Source organism: Musca domestica, unplaced genomic scaffold, assembly GCF_030504385.1.
Source record: "Musca domestica strain aabys unplaced genomic scaffold, Musca_domestica.polishedcontigs.V.1.1 31, whole genome shotgun sequence".
In the NCBI taxonomy this organism is placed as follows: domain Eukaryota; kingdom Metazoa; phylum Arthropoda; class Insecta; order Diptera; family Muscidae; genus Musca; species Musca domestica.
This window is the reverse complement of record NW_026712309.1, coordinates 3,963,298-3,987,068: the sequence shown is the minus strand read 5'-3', so window position 1 is coordinate 3,987,068 and position 23,771 is coordinate 3,963,298. Positions and strand designations below refer to the sequence as shown.

Here is a 23,771-nt window from a genome sequence, read left to right as displayed (position 1 = left end):
TGTGTGTGATTCCTTTGATTGGGCCCCACTCCAGCTTGGGATCCTTAGTTGAGAGCATTACCTCCGCAAATATTATTTCTGGTGAGTCGGTTTTACTTCTTAGGTACTTTTTTTTAAATAACAAAAATATGCTCTCTATATCTATATATACAAAAATATGCTGTTATATCTCAAATGGTTTGATCACTTAAACCTTGTGGCATAAAAGAGAGATGTACAAATAATCTTTCTTAGCATCCCGAGTCCACAATTTTTTGTAAAACGTAATCCCCTTGAAGCCAGTGGCCCAATTAAATTACTCATCTCTCGTCAAATATATTTCAATCTTTATTCTGATATCGTAAATTATAGTTTTACGATTTCCTGTCAGATTTATTGTGCTCTTTCCCTTAGATGTAAATCTATGCGTAAATCTCTTATTTTCGTCTAATTGCAAAGAAAATATATTTTTATTTCAAATATACCGACCTCGAGTCTTATCGCTATCATTACAATCTCTTTTAACAAACATCACAGGCATATTTTTACATATTTCGTTTTTTCTAAAGAGATGACACACCGTTCTGTCCTTTTTGTAGATTTTTTTGGGCGGAATTATTGTTGTTGCTGCTCGAATTGCATACTCTGTATGCCCATTTTGTCAACAAAAATTGTTGCTTCTCTGGCAGCCGTAGAGTAATTGCTGCTGGCTGGCTGACTGACTGCCTGCCTGCCAGGCTGGCTACTCAACAACAAAGTGTGACAATTATTGGAATGGTTAAACTGAGCTGCAGACATGCATATCCATCCACAAAATTCTGTGGCCCAGCTTCTTGCCATGCTTGCCATGTTTCCCACCCCCCTTGTTTCTGTGGGCAATTGGTTGAATTGTTGGATCCATTCGTGATGTTCAACCGTTTAGAATGTGTTGCTCGAGAGGTGTGGGGGAAATTCTACTCCAAATTTGTTGCTTCTGTCTGTTGGTGTTGTTTTCACGCCCAAATGAACATGAAATTATAAAGATGTGTTGGCCAGAAGTAGTGATAGGAATACTTATCCCAACCGTGATGCTGCACAAGTTGTGGCAAGCAAATGATGTGCTGCTGTGAAGTACACAATGGTAGGGTTTTCGGTATTTTATAATTAGGGGCACTTTAATTTGTGAAATTTTTTTTCTTGTAACAAGAAACAGAGTTAGTTTTCAACCCCACGTTGGGCGCCATTTAAGAAATGGCGATTAAAAGTGCCAAAAGAATTTTTAATTATATTTTTTAAAAGTAGCAACAGTTTTTATATTTAGAATTGACGAAATGTACCAATAACTATATTGGCGCCCAATGAGGGGCTATTTATTTCTTTGGACTGAAAAGTGTTAATTTTCTATTTTCATTATATCCTCCACCATAAAATTGAGAATATATTTAATTTGCCATTCAGTTTGTAACACCTCGAAATATTTGCCATATACTCTGCAAAGATATTCCTGATCAGCGTATAATTCTTTTTCAATTTAGCAATGGAAGTCTGTCTATTGAATTCATGATATAGCTTACTATAAAGGATAAAGCACAAGCACATCGAAGGTTTGGGATACTTGTTACCAAAAATGGAATATATGTAAGTATCGGCCCCATATAACAGAGCCTTTCGATTTTCCGCATTTCTTAGGTTTTTTTTCCCCAATTTTCAACCAAATGAACGGTTCCATGACGCTTGAGGTTCCGCCTTCCAAAAATGTTCAATATACTTATGGCCCCCATAATACGGAACTTCAAAATTTTCGGGACTTTGATGATAGCCGATTTGTCCATAAGTCAAGTTTTCGTGGGCTGGAGGTTTTAAAAAGTTCGGCCTAGATGTACAGAAGCCGTTTTTACGTGTTTTATTTGGAAGAATGAAGAATGAAGAATGAAGAATGGAAATAAGTGTCGGTATTGACTAAAAACATTTACTAATATTAACATAAAAATGGCGCCCAATGTGAAGCTCATATTTCATATCTGGCTCTCTATCAAACTATGTTCTATATGCCTTGGCGCCAAATTAAAAGGTTTATCGATAAATTGGTTGATTAAAATATTTTCGAAAAGGTCACCTTATAAAAAGGAGACTTATTTTGCCCGTTCAAAAATGCTTCCACCCGCGCTCTTCTGTACAGATCCATCTAGATATCATCTATAATGACTCCCTCCAGAGAGCGTGAATATAGACTCCCTCCAGAGACCGTCAGTTAAGACTCCTTTCAGAGTGCGTCTATCGAGACATCATGCGTCCATAGAGACTCTATCGGGAGCACGTCTATAGAGTTCGCTACCAGAACTCTTCTTTAAAGACCACATCCGGAGTTTGTATTGATTCACTCAAGAGTTCGTCTACGGAGACCCCATTCAGAGATTGCTCAGACTTCCTTCGGAGCTTGCCCAGACTACCCTCAGAGATTGTCTATGGAGACTCCCCTTAGAGTTTGCCCAGATTCCCTCCAGAACTCGTCCATGGAGACTCCAGATTTCGTCTATGGAGACTCTGTCCAGAGTTTGTCTATGGAGACTCTCTACAGAATTCGTTTATGGATTTTGTCTATGGAGACTCCCTTCAGAGTTCGTAGTGGAGACCCCTCCAGAGTTCGTCTATGGAGACTCCCTCCAGAGTTCGTCTATGAAGATTCACTCCAGGGCTCGTCTATAGGGACTCCCTCCAGAACTCGTCTATGGAGACTCTCTCCAGAGTTCTTTTATGGAGACTCCCTCCAGAGTTTGTCTATGGAGACTCCCTCCAGAGTTCGTCTATGGAGACTCCCTCCAGAGTTCGTCTATGGAGACTCCCTCCAGAGTTCGTCTATGGAGACTACCTCCAGAGTTCGTCTATGGAGACTCCCTCCAGAGTTCGTATATGAAGACTCCCTCCAGAGTTCGTCTATGGGGACTCCCTCCAGAGTTCGTCTATGGAGACTCTCTCCAGAGCCCGTCTATGGAGAATTCCTCCAGAGTTCGTCTTTGGAGATTCACTCCAGGGCTCGTCTATGTAGATTCCCTCCAGAGCTTTTCCAGAGTTCGTGTATGGGGACTCCGTCCAAAGCTCGTCTATGGAGACTCTCTCCATAGAGGCTTCCTCCAGACCACGTCTATAGAGAGTCACTTCGTCTCTAAAGACTCTAAGGATATCATCATAGAGTCTCCTTTCAGAGCTTGTGAATTGAGACTTTCTCGAAAGCTCGTCTATAGAAACCGCCTTCAAGACTCGTCTATAGAGACCCCATCTAGGCCTTGTCTTCAGAGGATTCCTCCAGATCTCGTCATAGAGTCTCCTTTCGGAACTTGTCAATTTAAACTTTAAACTTCCTCGAAGGTTCGTCTATAAAAAACGTCTTTAGGAATCGTCTGTAAAGACCCTATCTAGAGCTCGCCTTTAGAAACTTCGTCTACAGAGACTCGTTTCATACCTCGTCTTAAGAGACTCCTTTGCAGCTCGTCTATAAATGCTGTTCGGTTTGTTTTTTTGGTTTCTTCATAGAATTTGGCACCCAATATTGATAATAATCGGTATTAATATTTCATATTTCAGTTCAGATTCGATATGGGAGGATTATTGGTCCTTGTGATATTGTTATAGTATAGGCGCCCAATTGAAAGGAATAAAGATATGCAACACGATTCACGAACAGGAAGTGCACCTCTTATGCAGTTCATTTCCTAAAACCAACATAATAAATAATTTTAGCATTTTCGGCCTTAGTGGCGCCCAAGGTTGGGTAAAGAAATCCCAATTTTTTTCTCTAAGAATTTACAGAAAATACTTCAGTCAGCTTCCCTATAGTGACTCCGTTTACCTATAATGACTCTCTCTCTCTCTCTTCCATTTTCTCCTCCGGGAGTTTCAATGTCACTCTTCGACCTTAGTGGCGCCCAAGCTTGGGTAACGAATTCCCATTTTCTTTCTCTAAGACCTAACTAAAAACACTTCCTTTAGCATTTCTTCATTAAATCCGTTTGTCTATAATCACTCCCTCGTCCCTTCTCTACAATTTCCCCTTCCTAGAGTTTAAGTCTCTCTTTGTGATAGTGATATGTTTGAGTAATTTTAGTCATATCCTAAGAGATTGGGAGAACTTCCCATCTAATCGCCAGAGCATTTACAGGTTAACTAAGGTTTTATCATTCTTTTGGCCTTTGAAGTTATATTTTCTTTTGATATTTGTGCATTTTTTGCATTCAATATTTATGTACTTATTATAATCGTTTCTCGGCCTCTCTCTCTCTCCGTCTTCCACTTTGCTCTGCGTGACATCCTTTCACTTCTTTTATTTTTGTATTTTTTGCTCTTTTTTGGCTTTGTGGCAATTTTCAATAACACCAAAACAACAAAAGTTGTTTTGCAATGTTGCTGTTGTTGTTGGCGTTGTTGTCGCTTTCAAAATACAATACAATTTCAAAAGACTGTGTTGAAAAAGGGAATTTGTAGGGTTTCTTGTCGGTTGTTTATTGTACAACAGCAGAGACAACAACAACAAGAAAAAAACAAAGCCAACTACCCAAAGAAGGGGAAAATGTTTATGGTTTTCTGGCTGCGGCGCCCCCAAAGAGTGTTGAGCTGCAAAATCAAGTTGAAGTTCATGGTGTGAGCTTAAGTGTTGTAAGCGGATTTATGAAGGTATGTTTCGTTGTTGTTATTGTTGGATTTGATTTTGTTCTTGTTGCTGTGACTTATGTGTGTTGTTTGCTGATTTGAAAGGAAATTAAAACCGGAAAAGATTTGACAGAAAAAATCATAAAATTTAGGGACAGTTTTTGAAGAGAGAGGAATTACAATAAAATATTCAAAAATGTTAAGTTTTGTTCAACTCAAAATCGAATTTTTACTAGATTTCCCATATCAAATTCCCTTACTTCCAATTTGTTGCAATTAATTTGTATAAACAAATTCAATTCCTCCCCACACCCCAGAGAAGAAAATCTCAAATTTCTTTCCCAAAACCAATTAGCCCTGAGTCGAAATTCCCTGTTTCTCTGTTATCAGATTTCTAACAAAATTTGTTCGGTGGTCCCTGCTCCCTACCCCTACCTCTCCATCGCAATCGCAACGCATCTTATTGACCCAAACCATATAAATATACAAATTTATGTTTTATGTCCAGTGCCAGTGACACTTGTGAGTGTTAAAAACATAACAACAACAAGATTCGAAACATGTCATTCCCCCCTCCCCCACACAGACACAAAACATTATTATCGCTTACAGCCATCTAAAAGAGTTTAACATGGTTTTCAAGATTTCATGGATTAGCTGTGAGTTGTTCGTTTGGCCGGCTGGCTGGCTGGTTGCCATGATTGTCGTTTCCTAAGTCAGGTGTTTACCTAGAAAACACAAAAGAAACGAGTCCAAAAACCAAGATGTGTTATGCCTGCCCTTCCTTTACAGATTCATTGAGAGAGATAGATGGTTGTTGTTGTAGTTTCATCGAATAATCCATAAAAATTAAAAACCCATAAAACTTCGAATTCCATGAAAGTGCAGACATAGATGCCTTCAAGATCAACCATAAAATGTAAAGCTTGACTGGGCTTCGTTGATTGGCGGACAAGTGGGTGTTGATATTTATATAATGACCCAAAGATTTTGACATCATTTAGAAAACAATAAAACCGGGGTAATAAAAAATTGTATTGAAAACAATGTGGATTGATTTTTATGTTGTGGGTTCGATAACATTTTATTTTAGAAATTTTTGGAAAAAGAAGAAATTTTAATGGAGACCAATTTGAAATTTCACTTCATAGAGGGCATTTAGAAATTCTTTCGAGACGAACTTCATGGCCTTTAGAAGGAATCGTAGAAGATCCCTGCGAAAAGGCTTACGAAGGTCGTCGTAGAAGATGTTTTGAAGGTCGACCTAAAAGATCATTAGCAAGTCTCCAAAGAAGACCTTGAGAAAATCTCCATATAAAATCTTCTCAGAGTAAATTTTTAGCAAGTTTCTCTATAACATCATTAGAATGTTTTGGAAAGGACTTCAGAAGATCTTCATAGAAGATCTTTATATTTCGTTCATAAGTGGTCTCTATATGATGTCGTTTGAAGGTCTTCATATAAGAACTTCTTAATATAAGACATTTAAAAAGTCTCCATAGAAGACCTTTCGAAGGCTTTTATACAAGATTTTTGCGGGTCTTCATAGAAGAGTTTTAGAAGTTCTTCAGAGAAAATCTTTAGAACCTTTAGAGAGTCTTGGTAAAACATTGTCGGAGGGTCTCCATAAAATACCTTTAGAAGGTCTTCATTAAAATTTTGAAATTTAAAAGGTTTCCTAAAAGACCATTAGAAAGTCTTTAAAGAAGGCCCATTAAAGATCTTCCAAGAATTCCCATAAAAGGGCTTCATGAAAGCTCTTCTTGAGAGAACTTTTTGATCATCTTCATGTCAGAAGGTTTTAATAGAAGACATTTAGAAGGTGGTAATATGAACACATATGGACATTGTTAATGGACAAGAATTAGAAGGTATTTATAAAAGATATTTTGGAGGTCTTCATGAATAAATTTCAAAATGCCTTAATTGAATACTTTAAGAAGGTCTTCATAGAAGACTGTTAGAAGCTTTATAAAAAAAACCCTAGAAGATTTTCAAATAAAATTACAGAAAATCTCCATAGAAGAGCTTAAAGGTGTGGGAGCAGAAGCAGCTAGAAGTCTTCGCATGGCATATTTTATGATATATCATAAAGGTATGTCAGAGTCATCACCATCGCCATGGCCGCTTGAGTTCTGGTGTCCAATCTGGTATCCAACCGAAGGTGCACATTTTCAGCTGACCTCTTTGGCATGTAAACACAATCATTTTGTTTGTTTACAAACTACTGGCCAACGAATATTTTCTCATCGGAGAAAACCAAATTCGGCAGTTCGCCACTTTCGGTCAAGCGAAGCAACTCTTTAGCTCTTTTGAGTCTATTTTCTTTCTGTTGCGACGTAAGTCCTTGCTCTTTTTGGAATTTCAATGGCTTTACCCCGATCTTATTTTTCAATATTTGCCGAATGGAATATTGCAATATGTTCAGCTCACGAGCCATTTTTCTGCCGCTGCGACGCGGGCACGTTTCGATCAAGTCGCTTCTTTACTTTTTGAACCATTTCTGCTGATGTTTAAATGCTGGAGTGCTCTAACAATAGCCACTTGTGGTTTTCCTGCCAAATATAAAGAAATCACACTATCACGCTTGAATTCCATCACGAATAACTTTTTTTCCGGAAAATTCTCACCAAAATGCATTTGTACGCTTGTAAACAATATAATGAGCTGTCACTGGAATAAAGTTAACAGCTGTCGGACCAGTGGCTTAGAAATGACAGCAGTCTGAAGTTGGTTGCAGTTTTTTCATCTCACTCTGTATATATCGACATAGTTTTAAAGCCGCCTATACGAAATAGAAATTGGGCGGAACATTGATATTCCAGCAACTTTAAGAGAAACCGTCAAACGTCCCGCCATCTAAAAATATCGTGTCTATCTCTCTTTCTCTCTCATGCCATTTTCGCATTGACACTTGTACGACGTTGTTTCCTCTGAGAATTACGTACGATAATAAAGCCGGTCATAAGTCAGAATTCACAATAAAAAAATGTGATTTATAAACCGGTAACGTATCGAAAATAAAAATTAATGAAATTGTTGAAAAATACATATCATAACAACCTCCGATGTTCGTCGTATAAGGAAACATATAAAAATCTACTTTTATTTGAAAAAAAAAAAAAAAAAACATTTTAAAAATTTTGACATATCAATGTTCTCAAGCGTTGATGCATCTACCTGTATTCTTCTATCATGCATAACGTATGACCCCTGTCTCAACCCATGTTCGTACTGGCGCTTTAAAGATATTATTTTCTTTTAACATTACGTGGAATGATAAGCCGGTCAAAAGTTACGATGCACAATACATAGTTGTGATTTATAAATCGGTATTATTGATACTATCGACACATAATTTTAAGAACACTTATCGGATATATCAAGTAGGCGGAACATTGATATTTTGTGTGATTTCAAAGAAGACAATAAAATGCATCTATTCTAAGTAACCCCTTAGATTTTTTCCCCAATAAACATATGTTCATATTGTTTTCCTCTGTGCAAACTACGAAAGTAGGTCATATTGAATCGCTGGGAAATTTTCACACAACCCATTTTCTGTTTGACCCCACCAATAGAGAGCAAAACAACAATGTTTAAGCAATTTGTTTTTATGTGCATAATTAATTTAAGCTGGCCTTGTTTTAGCTGTCTGGTCATCCATGTCCAGCTTTTTAGTTCCGCTGTGTCACTCTTTCCAATAAAGTTCTGTGTTTGGAAAATCTTCAATAACAACAAAGTCATAGAAAGTGAATCACTCTCCTCCTACACTCTTTTTTCAATTGTGAAAGACTGTGGCAGACACTGAGTCCCAGCATTTTCTCATTACAGTTCATCCAGAAAGTATTTGCACAAATATTTTCTAGATATACAAATAGAGTATATAAAACGCTTTTTTGACTGCTTTAAGTCATCGGCTGGCTTCTTCGGAAAAGAACAAAGGAGCTTAAGTAAAAAATTGAACTAAGTCAACCTAAAACTCCTTTGTTCGACTCCTTCGTAGGATGAAACCAGCCGATGACTCAAGCCAGTCAAAAGAGCTTTTTATGTATTCTCACCTTTATACACGAAGAATAAAAATTGAGAAACAAAAAGAAGGATGTTCATTCTAAAGGACTTTCTTTGAATAGCTTTTATAGGACCCTAAAGGTAATGATTCATTATTTAAATGGTATATATTTTGACGAAGATTGCAATAAACTTTTTATAATTTTTTTATTCATTTTTTTTTGACAGACTGCATGCCGTTTTTATTTTCATGAGGTCACATGCAAATCCACAATTAATAGTTTGCTTGTAAAAGGCAATAGAGATGTTATCTATGTGTGTTGTCTGGCAATTTTCAATTTCTTTATGGATGTCAAAAAGATATGGGCTATATTGGTCTTTCTGGCCTATATTGGTCAAATTGTCTATTTGTGAGGTCATAAAAACTGACCAGGACTTCAGAAAGTTACGTATTTTACCTTCCCACCTTATAAAGAAAAGGAGGTGGAAGAAAATGTTTGCAACTCTATGTGGGATGATTGGAAAGACTTAGCGATGACGTTGCGAGGAAAAGACCTTGGTGCAAGGATCCTCCAGAAATAGTAAATTCGTGTACATATTTGTAAATATTTCATCCGTAATATTAAACATTTGTCGGTAGTTGCCCTGGATGTTCTGTCGATCTTTCAACAGCCTAGTGACTTTAATTTCAGTGCGATCTCTTTAGAATAAAAATAATTTAAACTTTGCAGCCCCAAATTCAAAATTATTTTTTTTCAAAAATTATTTTTCAAAAAATTCCGAATTTCTGACCAAATGCGGCCCATTCATTAATCTGATTTTATCACTTATTTCAAATCTACAAAAATGTCATTTATTTGTCTGTGTGTTTGCAGGGCAGTATCTCCACGCCAGCAACTTGTTTTGCCTGTCCTGCGTTCCAAAATTGGATTTGAGCTCGAAAAAGAAGACAAAGTTGATTGCAGTTTCATGCTGATTGTTTGCAGCGTATTCACGGCTTCGGATCTGTGCGTCACAATGTCTGGCAGTGAGTGTGGCAATAACAGTTCTTAAATCATTTAATGCTCATGGCTGGATGTTTGCACTGCGTGTGAATCAATTTTCTTGTTATACCCTACACCACATAGTGGTAAGGGTATTATGTCTTTGTGCATTTGTTTGTAACATGGAGAAGGAAACGAGATAGACCCATAGTTACTTTTGAGAACCTTCATAGAATCACTTTCTGAGTCGATTTATGCATGTCCGTCCGTCTGTCCGTCCGTCCGTCCGTCCGTCCGTCCGTCTGTCCATGTATTCTTGTGAACAAAATGCAGGTCGCATTTATTATCCGATTGAGATGAAATTTTCCAAACAATCTTTTTTTGGCCCAAGGACGAACCCTATTGAAATTGGTGAGAATCGGATCAAATTTAGATATAGCTCCCATATATATCTTCATCCGATTTCGGGTTAAATGAGCACCAAATGTCCACTATCAGTCCAAATTACCTGAATTTTGGCACACCCAACCGAGTTCGGCCTAGAAGCAAGTATATCAAATTTGGAGAAAATCGGTTCAGATATAGCTATAGCTCCCATATATATCTCTCATCCGATTTGATCTTTAAGTCCCTATCATTCCTACTATGCACTCCACAACCGTGATATTTGGTACCAGGTATTAGATGGAGCACAGAAATAGCTGTTTTAAATTTTATCGAAATCGGTTCAGATTTGGATATAGCTCCCATATATATCTTCATCCGATTTCGGGTTAATTGACCACCAAATGGCCAATATCAGCCCAAATGGCCCGAATTTTGGCACATGTGACCAAATTTAGCCTTAAAGCAAATACAACAAATTTGGAGAAAATCGGTTCAGAAACAGCTATAGCTCCCATATATATGTTTTATCCGATTTGGTGTTTAAGCCTCTCACATTCGTAATATGCACTCCACAACCGTGATATTTGGTACCAGGTATTAGATGGAGCCCAGAAATAGCTGTTTGTGATTTTATCGAAATCGGTTCAGATTTGGATATAGCTCCCATATATATCTTCATCCGATTTCGGGTTAATTGTGCACCAAATGGCCGATATAAGTCCAAATGGACTGAATTTTAGTACATCGGACAAAATTCAGCCTAGAAGCAAGTATATCAAATTTAGTGAAAATCGGTTCAGATATAGATATAGCAACCATATATATGTTTCATCCGATTTAGTGTTTTAGTCCCATACATTCGTAATATTCACTCCACAACCGTGATATTTGGTACCAGGTATTAGATGGAGCACAGGAACAGCTGTTTTAAATTTTATCGAAATCGGTTCAGATTTGGATATAGCTCCCATATATATCTTCATCCGATTTCGGGTTAAATGTGCACTAAATGGTCAATATCAGCCCAAATCACCTGAATTTTCGTACATAAGACCGAATTCAGTCTAGAAGCTAATACGTAAAATTTGGAGAAACCCGGTTCAGAGATAGCTATAGAATTAGATAGAATTCGATAGATTTTGATTTTGTACCAAATATCTCATAGAGCTCTGAAATGCCCTGTATAAACCTTTTTACGAGAGCTCTACTAAATATGCATAGTGGTGTAGGGTATCATATAGTCGGCTCCGCCCGACTTTTGAGCTTTCCTTACTGGTTTTTGTTTCTGTTTTTTTTTCTGTCTTGGAGTGAGCTTAAACAGCATTAGTCGGACAGAGAGAGAGTTGTCGTATGGAAATTATACACAGAGAATAAAATAACAAATAATGTTTTCACAGAACACATTTGGATGACCTTTTCTATAATTTTGGGAATATGACTAAAATATCGTAATATAAGACGTTAGAAGATAATAAAAGAAGAGCTTTAGAAACCCTTTAAAGAAGACTCTTGTAGGGTGTTTACATTAAAGCCTTCTGTAGGGCTAATCTCCTTTATGAGGATTTATGTGATATACAGAGAAATTTCCTATTCTGATTCTGAATTCCTTCCAATTTCGGTGAATATCGGAAAAAAAAATAATTTCGGAAAGAAATCTAAAACCAAAGCCCTTGGGGAAATGTTGTGTGTGTGTGGAGAGAATTAAGCTCAGTGAAGGCACCCAAGTTGCATATGCTTGACACTGTTCTTTATGAGAAAGCTTTAAAACGTTTCATGTGCGAATATCTTCATGGAAAATGATTAGAAGTGCATCACGGAAGACATTTAGAGTTTTTTTAATTTCTTTGAAGCTCTACCATCTCACAGAAAACTCTCTCAGTGCATAATCCTTTTTTGCTCTTAAAAAATAGTTTGTTGTTGTATTTGTTTGTTGTAGAGTTTTTTTTAAAGCTACAAGTTGCATTACAAATTGTCTGGTGTGCGCTTAAATGTTTTCTCTGGGTTGTAGCTAAACTACCTTTTTTCGTGGATGTGTCTCCAAATCGCCGAGATGTTTATCAGATGTTGTTTTGATTTTTTTTATTGGAATTTAAAGGCATAGAGGGCAGGATTATGCGGAGAAGATAGAATGGGCATCAACCTGTAACCGGCTTAGTGATGAGGAGACTACGTGGAGACACACATATGCCTTACAGATTGTTGTCGAAGCGATAGGTACATTTTTTTGGATATGAATTTATGTTCAGGGATGAGGTCTCGTATTTTATTTGAGGGATCAGTTTTGGAATTCTCTAACTCATTTTTTGAGTTACAGAAAAAAGTCGATACAATTAAAATAATTTCGGTAATTAACGAAATATGTATGGAGAGAGAGAAGGAGGGTAAGGTGAATATATCTTTTATCAAAATGTGAAATTTTCAGAAATTGTACTCTAATCCCGACTGCCATAGATGGGCAAGTAAGCACGCGAGCGTTAATGCCTCTTATTCTCCGTCAATATTGGAACATCAAAAAACAGACATATACAGGGTGGGATGAAAAACTGCAACCAACTTCAGACTGCTGTCATCTCTAAGCCACTCGTCCGACAGCTGCTAAAATTATTCCAGCGATAGCTCATTATATTGTTTATAAGCGTACAAAAGCATTTTAGTGAGAACTTTCCAGAAAAAAAGGTTATTCGTGATGGAATTCAAGCGTGATAGTGTGATTTCTTTACATTTGGCTGGAAAACAACAAGTGGCTATCGTTAGAGACATCCAGCATTTAGATGTGAATAAATCTTTTGTGTCTCGTACCATCGCTAGTTACCGTGATACTGGTAGCGTATCGCGACGTCAAGGAAGTGGACGGAAGAAAACAGCAACATCAGCAGAAATGGTTCGAAAAGTAAAGAAGCGACTTGATCGAAACCCGCGTCGCAGTGGACATTCGGCAAATATTGAAAAATAAGCTCGGGGTAAAGCCATTGAAATTCCAAAAAGTGCAAGAACTTACACCGCAACAGAAAGAAAACAGACTCAAAAGAGCTAAAGAGTTGCTTCGCATCGCCGAAAGTGGTGAACTGCCGATTTTGGGTTTCTCCGATGAGAAAACATTCGTTGTCCAGCAGTTTGTAAACACACAAAATGATCGTGTTCACTTGCCAAAGATGTCAGCTGAAAATGTGCACCTTCGGTTGGCCTTCAGAACTCAAGCGCCGGCCATGGTAATGGTGCGGACCGCCATAACAGCCGATGGTCGCTCTCCGCTTGTATTAATCGACCGTGGCATTAGAATAAATTCCGAATATTATCGCGAAAATATTCTGGAGGGTGTATTAAAGCCTTGGGTACCCAAATATTCTGGCCGCAGACCTTGGACATTCTAACACGACTCAGCACCATCGCACTCAGCACGCGCCAACCAAGAAGGATTTTGTTCTATCGCACAATGGCCACCAAAATCTCCTGATACCAATTCGTTGGACTATTGTGTCTGGAGTATTTTGGAAAGCAAGGTTGGCACTAAAAAATACCAAAGTGTCGATCACTTCAAGCAAGCGCTTCGCCGTGAATGGGCCAAAATACCGCAGAGCAATATTCTGGCAGCGTGTGACGGTTTCATTGGCCGTTTGAAGGCCATAATTCGTGTCAAAGGTAACCAAATCGAATAAATCTAAATTTATTCTAAAATTTGATGCCATGTCCGACATTTTTGCTTGCATTCAATAAAATTTAAAAATGCTAAAATTATGTAAAAATTTCACTTTGTTGCAGTTTTTTTTAACTCACCCTATACGAATAATTTTCATCAATTGTTTTTACAAAATAATTTTTGAGGTAATTTTTTTGAATATATTTTTGTTAAAAATTTATTAAAAAAGTAAAAATTCAATGCAAGAAAGTTATTTAAAAATTCTCTTAAGGATTGCTCTTCTATATGCCGCCATCGAAGCATAAGTGATAAATCATATTGCAATCCACTCTCTCACTTTTCCGTTGTTTTCTCTGAGCATTTTACATTCTCTATCATTGTGTATCTCTCAAAATGAACATCAACAACCCTCATATAACTAATGTAGACCACCCACTTTGCACGATTTCGAAAAAAGGAGGCACCTCATCACTTGAGAGCGAAAAAAAAACATTCCTGCTCTGCTCCAAAACTATCCACGTCTCCCCACAACAATCCCAAAGACTTTTAAAATAAATTTAATATGACACAAATAAGTTTTCTTCTTAATTTTAACCTCCCGGTCTCTTGGCCGAGAAGCTTAGCAAGAAGTTTGCATACATTTTGTTTGCAGTTCCCTTTTGCTTAGCTTTAGAAGGTAGCAGTGGTAGACGGACGATGGTAAGTCCAATGTCATGTGAACTTGGGTGAGCGCAGACGTGGAAACCCAATAAAAAAAGTGAAACGACAACCTTAGGTACCATGCGGGGCAACTATGCCACCGAAGGTAGGAACAACAAGTAATATGACATAGTTGTCACTTTTGTGAAAGAGTTGTCCTTGGATTGTCTTTGGTGTGGAACATTTAAGATTATGTTGTTGTAGTTGTTGTTGTCATTTTCTGCACATTTGCTCTGATTCCGCTGTAAGCGTTGTTGGCTGTATCCCGCTTTTTTCGTGGGGCTAAAGAATTATTGGAAATTGGTCTTTTAGTTTTAATTTTGTTTTATTTGTTCTTCCCTCTCTCTCTCTCCCCCCATTCTTCTCTCTCCTTCTCTTAGGACAAACTCTATTGATAATGTTCGCATTATTTTGGGTTCGTCGCCTTATGCCTTATACTTGGAATAGAGGCACAGTTCAACCAACAACAACAAGAACCGATGACTGGAAATTTGATATCTTTTTTAGGTTTTGGTCCTTTTGTACCAAATATTCTTTGAAAAATGTAGGCTGATAAAAAAAACACCGTAAAGAATGTTTTCTTAGTTAATATTGTTGTTGTTGTTGCTGCTGCTGCTGTTTTAATTTTGATGGATATTTGTTTGGATATTGATTGATTTTTTGAATAAAGAAGAAATTTATATTGTCTTTATCTCATTATAAGAAAAATGATAATGACAGCTACCAATTCCATGGCTTTGGAAATATTGAAAAAAACCTTGGTATTTAAAAAGCGGAGAGAAAGAGAGATTTTTTTCGGGAAACAACTTTTCTGGTTAAAGAAGTGCCAGGAGGATTCCAACTCTAACGAGACCTACTTACACCACACCTTTGAAAGGGCAATTGTCATTTTAAAGTCTAAGGATAACATGGAGGAAATGGTATAGTTTGAAGATCTGGCAAATCGAATAAGGGATATTTTTAAAGAACAATTTGTCCTTATATCTCTTTGCATCAAAATGAGATTTTTTGTTCTAAAAATATTTTATAAATTATGGCCAGAAGATTTAAGGTTGGGTCCTAAAAAGTCAGAAATTGTTACCTTAATGTTTTCCAAGTCCTTTTTCACTTTTATTCGATCTTCAGTCAAAGAACCCATATTTTTTATGTATTTACGTACATTTTGTATAAGCTTGCGGAGTTTTTTGGACAATCACATAGGTCATATTCATATATATCCTGGAAGACAGACGCGGGGTTCCATTCATATTCCACGAAAATTGGAAATTAAATCTTTTTTTGAATGGAAGAAATGTGAAATGTCAGCCCTTGCTGACAGAAAAAAAAACACGGGCATTAAACCCGTTTTTTTTTCAGATTTCATTACACAAAAAATATGGGAAAATAATGGGAATATTCCACAAAACGTTCAAACCTTTCAGATTCCTACATGAAAAACTCAGCAATACCTCTTGTTGTCTCCCTGAAGAGGGCTTAACTATACGTAATTGCTCTGCATGGACTCGATCTTTACTTTCTGAAATTATTTTAATCCTAATCCTAAATTTTGGAGCCGGAGAATTGCAGTGAGCATCACTTGCCATTTTCCAAGCCCACATAACGCAACGCATGTTTGTCTACATTGTGAGTATAATTTCCCTGATATTTAGAACACTTCTAGTCGCCTGAAAGGAGGTCAACACACACAAATGTTGAGTATTTATATTAAATTGACATTTCGCAGTGGGAGGTTAAATTTTTTATGCTTTCATAGTCGTTTGAAAAATGTGAAAATTAAAAAGATATTTTCAAAAATTGATATTTTAAACTATTTTTCAAAGTCCTACCAAATCATCATATGCGAGTTTTTAAAACTAGATTTTTTCCAACGGACTGTCAATAGAAATGGTTAATTTGCTGACATTTTTGTGGTACATTTTACCGGAAAAGGCGGTGAAGGACCTCTTTGTGCTCCACTTCGGCAGTAAGTTGGCAAAAGCTGGAATGAAGCGTGGAACCTAGTTAGCGATGTCAAAATTAGAAAGTAAAAAAGCAGTTAAGTTCGGTCGGGATGAACTTTAAATACCCTCCAACAATTGGAAGGAAAATTTAAAAAAAAAAATTCGAAAAATATGGGGGGCTATACGAAAACTTGGATCTGCCAACGAAATGTTTTGTCATATGATGCAGTACCCATTACAAACTTTAAATACGAAAATTGAAAAAATTCCGGTGAATGATGTCGCTTTTATCATTAAAATGCCGAATATCGGAAGGTACAGTTATATGGGGTTATAATTTTAGTCTTCTATCTCAATTCGTTCGAAAGACAGTGTGATTACAACAGACCGACGAACATCGACTTAGAATTATACGCTGATCCAGAATACGTATACTTTGTAGGGTCTATCATGAGTATTTCGAGGATTTACAATTGGAATGGTAAAGTTAATATACCCTCCATAGAATGCTGGTAGGTATAAACAAAGACCACCGAAACTGTTCAGAGAACATTTCAGTCTGTCCTAAACTCGATTTTAAATTTCCAAACTCTGAAGGTGGACAAAAAATATATCACTTTTGGCGAAAATAAGCGAAAAGTAATGACAACAATATACCGTCGACATTACCAGTAAGATATAAAATAATGTCTTATTCCTATCATATTCAGAGTCGATACTTATACTTATTTCGTGCGACATGTTAGTGTTAAAATAATGTGTTTATCAACCGATTTGTAATGGGTAATTTTGGTTTGAATAAGAAAATCCGAAGCGTTTGTCGACGCACGTTCAAGCCTTTAAACAACATTTAATATTCGTAACAGTTCGTTCCAATCAGAGGAGCGCTAGTTCCTTCTTTTTATTAACAAACAAAAAAAAATAGTGCGAATTACGATCCAGAGCAGTGTTCGAAAATAAACAAAACGGATAACGTACTGCTCACAAACTGTTATGTTTTTTCAATTGTTTTGTACTTCAATCAAAACAAAACCACAAATTTTTCAATGTCAGAAATACACAAACAATACGATTGCCTTGATGTACTTCGGATGAGAGATGCCGAGTTTTATCGTTTGCGAACCAATCGTCATGAAACGTTTCAAAATGACTAAATCTTTTTTTCATGTTATTCGAAACATTTTGTAATTTAATTTGTAATTCGAAACATTTCAATTGTAATTTGTAAATTTCATTTATAATTCAAAATATATTTCGATTTGGTATTCGAAATATTCCATTTGTAATTTGAATGATTTCAACTTTTTATTCGAATTATTCCATTTGTATTTCGAATTATCTTATTTGTAATTCGAAAAGGCAAATATAAAAAAATATTCTTATTTTTTTTTGGTTTCGTATTTAACATAGAATTATTCGAATTTCAAATAGAACAATTCCAATTTCAAATGGAATAATTCGAATTAAAACTGAAAATGTTCGGATTAGAAATGAAATGAAATCGAAATTAAATTGATCTGTTACAAATAACAAATGGAAATTGCGAAATACAGTCTAAGTGTTACGAATTACAAAATAAATTCTTGAATTTCATATTAAATGATTCGAATTACATCTGAAAAAGGTGAAAAAATGGCAGAAAAAAAATGCAACTTCAACTGGTTTTGTTCCGTTTCAAAATTTCAAGAAAATACAGAACGAAACGACTGCAAACGTTTCATATAGTTTATTTTCGTACTCTGGTCCAGAGGAATAATTGTGCAAATTTGCTTCGAAAATCAGCAAGGAGTGGCCATTACGTTATCGGATCGTGTTGAACGAATTTTTGTTCACAAAAACAAAAGTGGACGATATTGGCAAGATTTGATTTCAAAAGAACAGACGAAGCTAAACTCGATTTTCCAAAAAATATATTTTTTTTCGAACCTTATATATATTTTTGTTTTGTCAAATGGAACGCTTGTTCATTTGGCGTTTTGACATTTTTTTTCAAAGAAAAGATAAACGATTTTTGTTTTATTATTTTTAAGGCTCGTCTGCATGTTGTGGTCATTGTTTTCCAATCCCTAACATATTGTAACTCATTGACTTTGAATATTTAAATGTTATTTTCTTTTCACCACAGACATTGTCCATCTTAATTATTTCCATATTTATTGTCTGCAGCTCCGTGATAACTCTTTAAATATTTGTTCAGACCATTTGGTCGATTATGTCCTTGCAACACTGTCCAGCTGTAGGCGACTGTTAATTTTCACTATCACTTTAATGACAATTTGAAAATGGATTTTCAAGAGTTTCCGCCTTTTGATGGTCACGGTACCTCTTCGGGGAAGGCAAATAAAAACACAAAAGTCAAAATGTCTTGTTTGCTCATTTGTCTGGCCAGGACAACAAAATCCTTTTTACATATGTGGGTAGGTATGCTGTGGCCATATGTTGTCGCGCAGAGAGAGGAGAGAGAGCGCAATGACAATAACAACTTCAAAATACTTAAGCGCCATTTGATTTGTAGCAGAAAAACTATTTATCAACTGCGTGGAAGATGAAGACAAACAGAATTTTGAAGTGTTTGACAAACAATTAAAACAAAAATATTTGAAAATGTATTTGCTTTTGATTTCTATTTTTAAATTAGTTGTAGAAAAATCATTTTCCAAATTACCAATGGAAATGGTGTATATTAATTTTAAAGAAATGTATAATGTAAAAATGTATGAATATATATTTTTCGGTTTTAATATTTTTCTTGGCAATGTATTTTCATGTCTTTGTACATTTGATATATTCATTTGTTGTTATTGTTTCAAAAGAGAGAGCAAAATAATTTGTGCACTTTCTTGCTGTAAGAAAATGTTTCAACATTTTTCCATGCAAAAATACGTATTTATTTGGTAGATATGCCAACAAAAAAATATTTAAATACAATATATAAAAACCTTGACATATTTTTTTTCAGATTCTTTATTTTTCATTGTTATTGTTGTTGTTTTACGTAAAACAAACAAAAACAATTAGCCAGCAATGAAAAACACTTTTTTCTGCTGCAAAGTGTTCTTCATGTAAAAATCATTAATTTTTCACCTTGTTTTTGTTTTTTTTTTTTTTTTTTGGTTTTGAATAATGCGCCGACCATCACAGAAGCTAAAGTAACAAAACTATTTTTTTTTTGTTTTCTCAAAATTTAATGAAGATTAATTTTCAAGAATTTTGAAAAAAAAAATATTTTTGTAACCTCTACATGTCAAATTGGTAATTTGTTTGATAGCTTGAGTTGGCTAATTTTTGAAAATATTCTAAAATTTGAATACTCACTCTTTGTGTTCGGCAGCTCGATCTCTTTGTCGTCGATTTTTAAACCAATTGGAAACCTGGAATAATAATTATAGATATTATTTAGATATATACATATATAATAATAAAAGCCATATTATATTTTTAAAAATTGAAGAAAATAGCACAATTTTAAAATGTAATTTAAAAAGTAAATTACAAAAAAATAAAATATATATAAACAAATTAGAGTTTTTTTGTTTAGCTATTTCCAAATAAAGGAAATCACTCTAACTCGACAGATTTATAACCTTAACCATTCGTTTTGATTATTCAAACTGTTGGCTCTTTATGGGGGAGGTTCTGAAGCAATTGGCCAATATTGACAAATTCGTATCTGACCCAAGACTAATATAACTATTACAACGTGCCAGATTTGGACTATATAGACTAGTTCCTATACTTTATATGATATATGTGCAACTTTTTGGAAAATGTGGAAATATGCGTAACGTAACAGATATAACTGACCGAAGTATTCCATTTTCATACTTCATCTAATACAGATTAAAATATTGGTATGTACAACATTTGAAGGGAATCGAACATTTATATCCAATTTTATGCAAAATCATTAATTCCAATAAATTTCATATTTTTATCAGATTTCTGGTTAAGAGAAATATTTAGATATAGTATGTTGTAAAAAATCGCCAACTTGTTTCGCGAGTTATGACAGATATATGTATTGGAAATTGTGAACCTTTGTGGGTGAGTTACCCGAATGGTTGGCAGATGTGTATCATCCTCACAACAGATCTTGTGTTACCCAAAATATTTGAATATGTGAAATTTAAAGAGAATTTAATGCTTATTTCGCTTTCTTTAAGCGTTTTGTTTTTCAAAATCTTGAACCCTATGTGGGGGAGGGGAGAAGAAATGGTCTAATCTCTACCATCTTTATAACAGATCTTTTATTGATTGAAGTTTTGAGATGTACCAAGTCTGAATGCAATCGGATACTAATTTTGCTTCATGGGTTAAATTTGACCCTTTTTGGGGGAGGAACCAGAAGGAGTGGACCGATATATCGCATCTTCAAAACAGATCTTGTGTTACTGGAAATGATGGGATGTGTGAAATATAAAGAGAACCTGATGCTTATTTCAGATTTTATAAACATTCTGGTTATTCAAAACTTTGAACATTTATGGGAGAGGTACCAGAAGGAATGGTACGATCTCTACCATCTTTATGACAGATCCTGTGTTGATAGAAATATTCAAATGTATCAAGTCTAAATGGAATCGGATGTTAATTTCGCATTTTATGAGCTTCATGGAAAAGTTCACCTTTTGTGGGGGAGGTACCGGAAGGAGCGGACCGATATATTCCGTCTTACTACCAGATTTTGTGTTCATAAAAATTGTAGGATATGTGAAATTTGAAGACAATCGGACTCTTACATCATATTTTATAAGGGTTATAACTATTCAAAATATTGACCCTTTGTGGGGGGCGTACCAGAAGGAGTAAACCGATATTATCCATTTTCGCACCTGACCCAGAACTGATGCAAATATTAGGATTTGCAAAGTTGGAGCAAAATTTGTATATCTGTGCAGAGTCTTTTTTTTGACAATTTATACCTTTTGTGGGGGAGGTACCAGAAGGAGTAGACCGATATACTCAATCTTAACACCAGACCTTGGATTATTAAAATTATTAGGATGTGTGAAATTTGAAGACTATCGGACTCTTACATCACATTTTATAAGAGTTGTAATAATTCAAAATTGTGGCACTTTGTGTGTGTGTGTGTGGGGGGGGGGGTTTGAAGACAATCGCATCATATTTTATAATGTTTATAAATATTTAAAAGGTGGGGAGGTACTTGTTGGAGTGGATCACACCTGACCTAGCACTGATGCAAATATTAGTATTTGCAAAGTTGAAGCAAGTTCGGATTATTCTTTCTCTTCCCGTTCAGTAAATTATTTTCTTAGAAAATTTTGACATTTTGTGGGGTAGGTATCAGAAGGAGTGGACCAATATTGCTCTTTTCCCAACTCCATCTCAGTTTGACAATAATATTACGATGTACCAAGTTTGAATCAAATCGGATACTCCCTTTGAGAGTTATCGTGCGCGCCAGCCAGCCAGACAGACAGACGGACGAACGGATATCGCTAGATCGATGTCCTGAAACGGATGTGGCCCAAGGAGACCTAGGGTCTAAAACCGTTATTTCGACGAGGCTCGTATCAAATGATATATACCCTCTCTAGCCATGGTTTATTCTTTTTTTTTTTGGTTTTTTTTCCTTTTTCTTACCAAAAAGTTAGGGAATATTTTGGGGTTTTTTAGGAATATTGATGCAAGTATATTTTTAGTATACAATTGAAATAGAGATTTATTTTCTTTGGTGGCTTATAGTGAATTTTGATGAAGAATATTTTTGTCCTTGACGTCATCCATCTAAAATATACTTTGTTGGTGATATTTGCACACAATCTCACAAAGTATGGCTCTTAACGTCTTTTAAGACCTATAGTAGAATTTTATGACGCATAATATGGTAGAATATTTTGAATTGCTTCGATCCCGTTTAAAGGGAGTTTTTAACCATATTTTGAAAAAGGACCAAATAGACCCTATCTTTGACTCGCTTGGGGTTAAAATTTATTCCTCGTAATATTGCCAAAGACACGCCGAAACACGTGTTTTCTCTTTTCCCGCTGTTATTGAACAAATTGAAATTTGTCGCACAGTGTAATATTTTGATGTACCAAGTTTGGATGACATCGAATACTCCCACTAGCCGGGCGGAAGGACGCCCCTAGATCGATTCCAAATGTCCTGAAACGGATATGACCCAAAAAAGGCCTAGGATCTAATCCGTTCTTTCAATGAGTAAATATAGAAATGAAGGAAAACATGTTTATAGATATGTATATGCAAATATTTTGCTAAATAAAGAAAAAACTCCTTATGACTTCAAATATAATTAAAATTTCTATAAAAATTAAATAAAAGATAAAAATATTTTTTTTAAATCTAAAAATCTTTCCCCCTCACAACACACACATGCACCATTAGCCGTGATAAATGAGCCTTTTCAACATTAATTTCATAATTTCTTTCATATTTTGTTTTTTCATCGTTCATGTCGAATGGCTTATCTTTCATATCTGCATTTCATCACAGCAGCAATAGTATTTGGATACTTGATTTTTCTCGGTTTTCTTTCAAAATGTGTTTTGTTATTTCAATTTTCCTTAGCCAGTTGGCTTTGGTAATATGTCTATATTACACATATTTGTCAAAATGATGTCAAATGTTTTTAATATTTTTCTCTCGTTTTTGCCGGGTGCCATTTGTAATGACATTTTGATTTTTGTTTTGTTAATTTTGTGACAAATTTTAATGAGCTTCAAAGTTTTAGAACATTTTAAAAATAAATATCTTAATATTAATGCACAATATGTATTTTGAATATTTTAGAAATAACAATCGTGAACGTGAAATTTTTGAAAGATAATTTTGAGGGATGTAAAATTCGGAGGTTCGATGGACGGAAGACCTTAATAAGGTTCTAGTATTCGGAAAACCTTTTGTTTGCCTTCCATCCAGGGAAGATGTTTTACAGGTGTTCCATTTAAAACAGACCTAAAGATGGTCATCTGCATAGAAAAGACAATTTATGGGGTTTCCGTACATAAAAGACCTTTGGAGATTTTCTTTCCACAAAATGTTTTTGAGGCTTTCATCTCTGGCATATATTTTAAGGCTTCCTCCACAAAATTGTATTTTTTTTTTGTCTCTAAAGAAACCAGAAATTTTGTGTTACAAACTGAGGTCATAGAATGCAGAATAGGGGATTTGCAACATGATTATTTTTTGCTTCGTTTCAGAATCTACTAGTATTGCATTTTTTCCATATCTTAAAGGGAAAATCGGTTATCGTTGTACCAAATTCTACATTCTTTGAGTTCTGGAACAGATTATGTATAAATATTACACTGCACAACAAATTTCAATTTTTCCAATAATTATAGGGATAATCCAGTAGATTATGAAAGTAGAGCTAAAGAAGAAGACACGTGTATTGGCGTAGATAGAGAAAGAGGGGGCAAGTCCACCCATCTCCTAATTTGTTGACATATGCAGATTAAGATTCCTTCGAGTCCGTTGCTTTTAGGTATATAGTGTATTTGGCAATATTGCAGATAAAAACAA

At 35.4% G+C, this 23,771-nt stretch overlaps 1 protein-coding gene across 2 annotated transcripts in view; it reads right to left on the bottom strand.

Annotated features, from left to right (window-relative positions):
* Nucleotides 1–23,771, bottom strand: part of LOC101889286 (protein sine oculis) — a 133,599-nt gene that overhangs the window by 20,361 nt on the left and 89,467 nt on the right. For both annotated transcript variants that reach the window (XM_059124982.1, XM_005176920.4), the window contains exon 6: nt 19,575–19,630. In XM_059124982.1, coding sequence (XP_058980965.1) covers nt 19,575–19,630 — 56 coding nt within the window. The remainder of the gene's footprint in view (nt 1–19,574; nt 19,631–23,771) is intronic.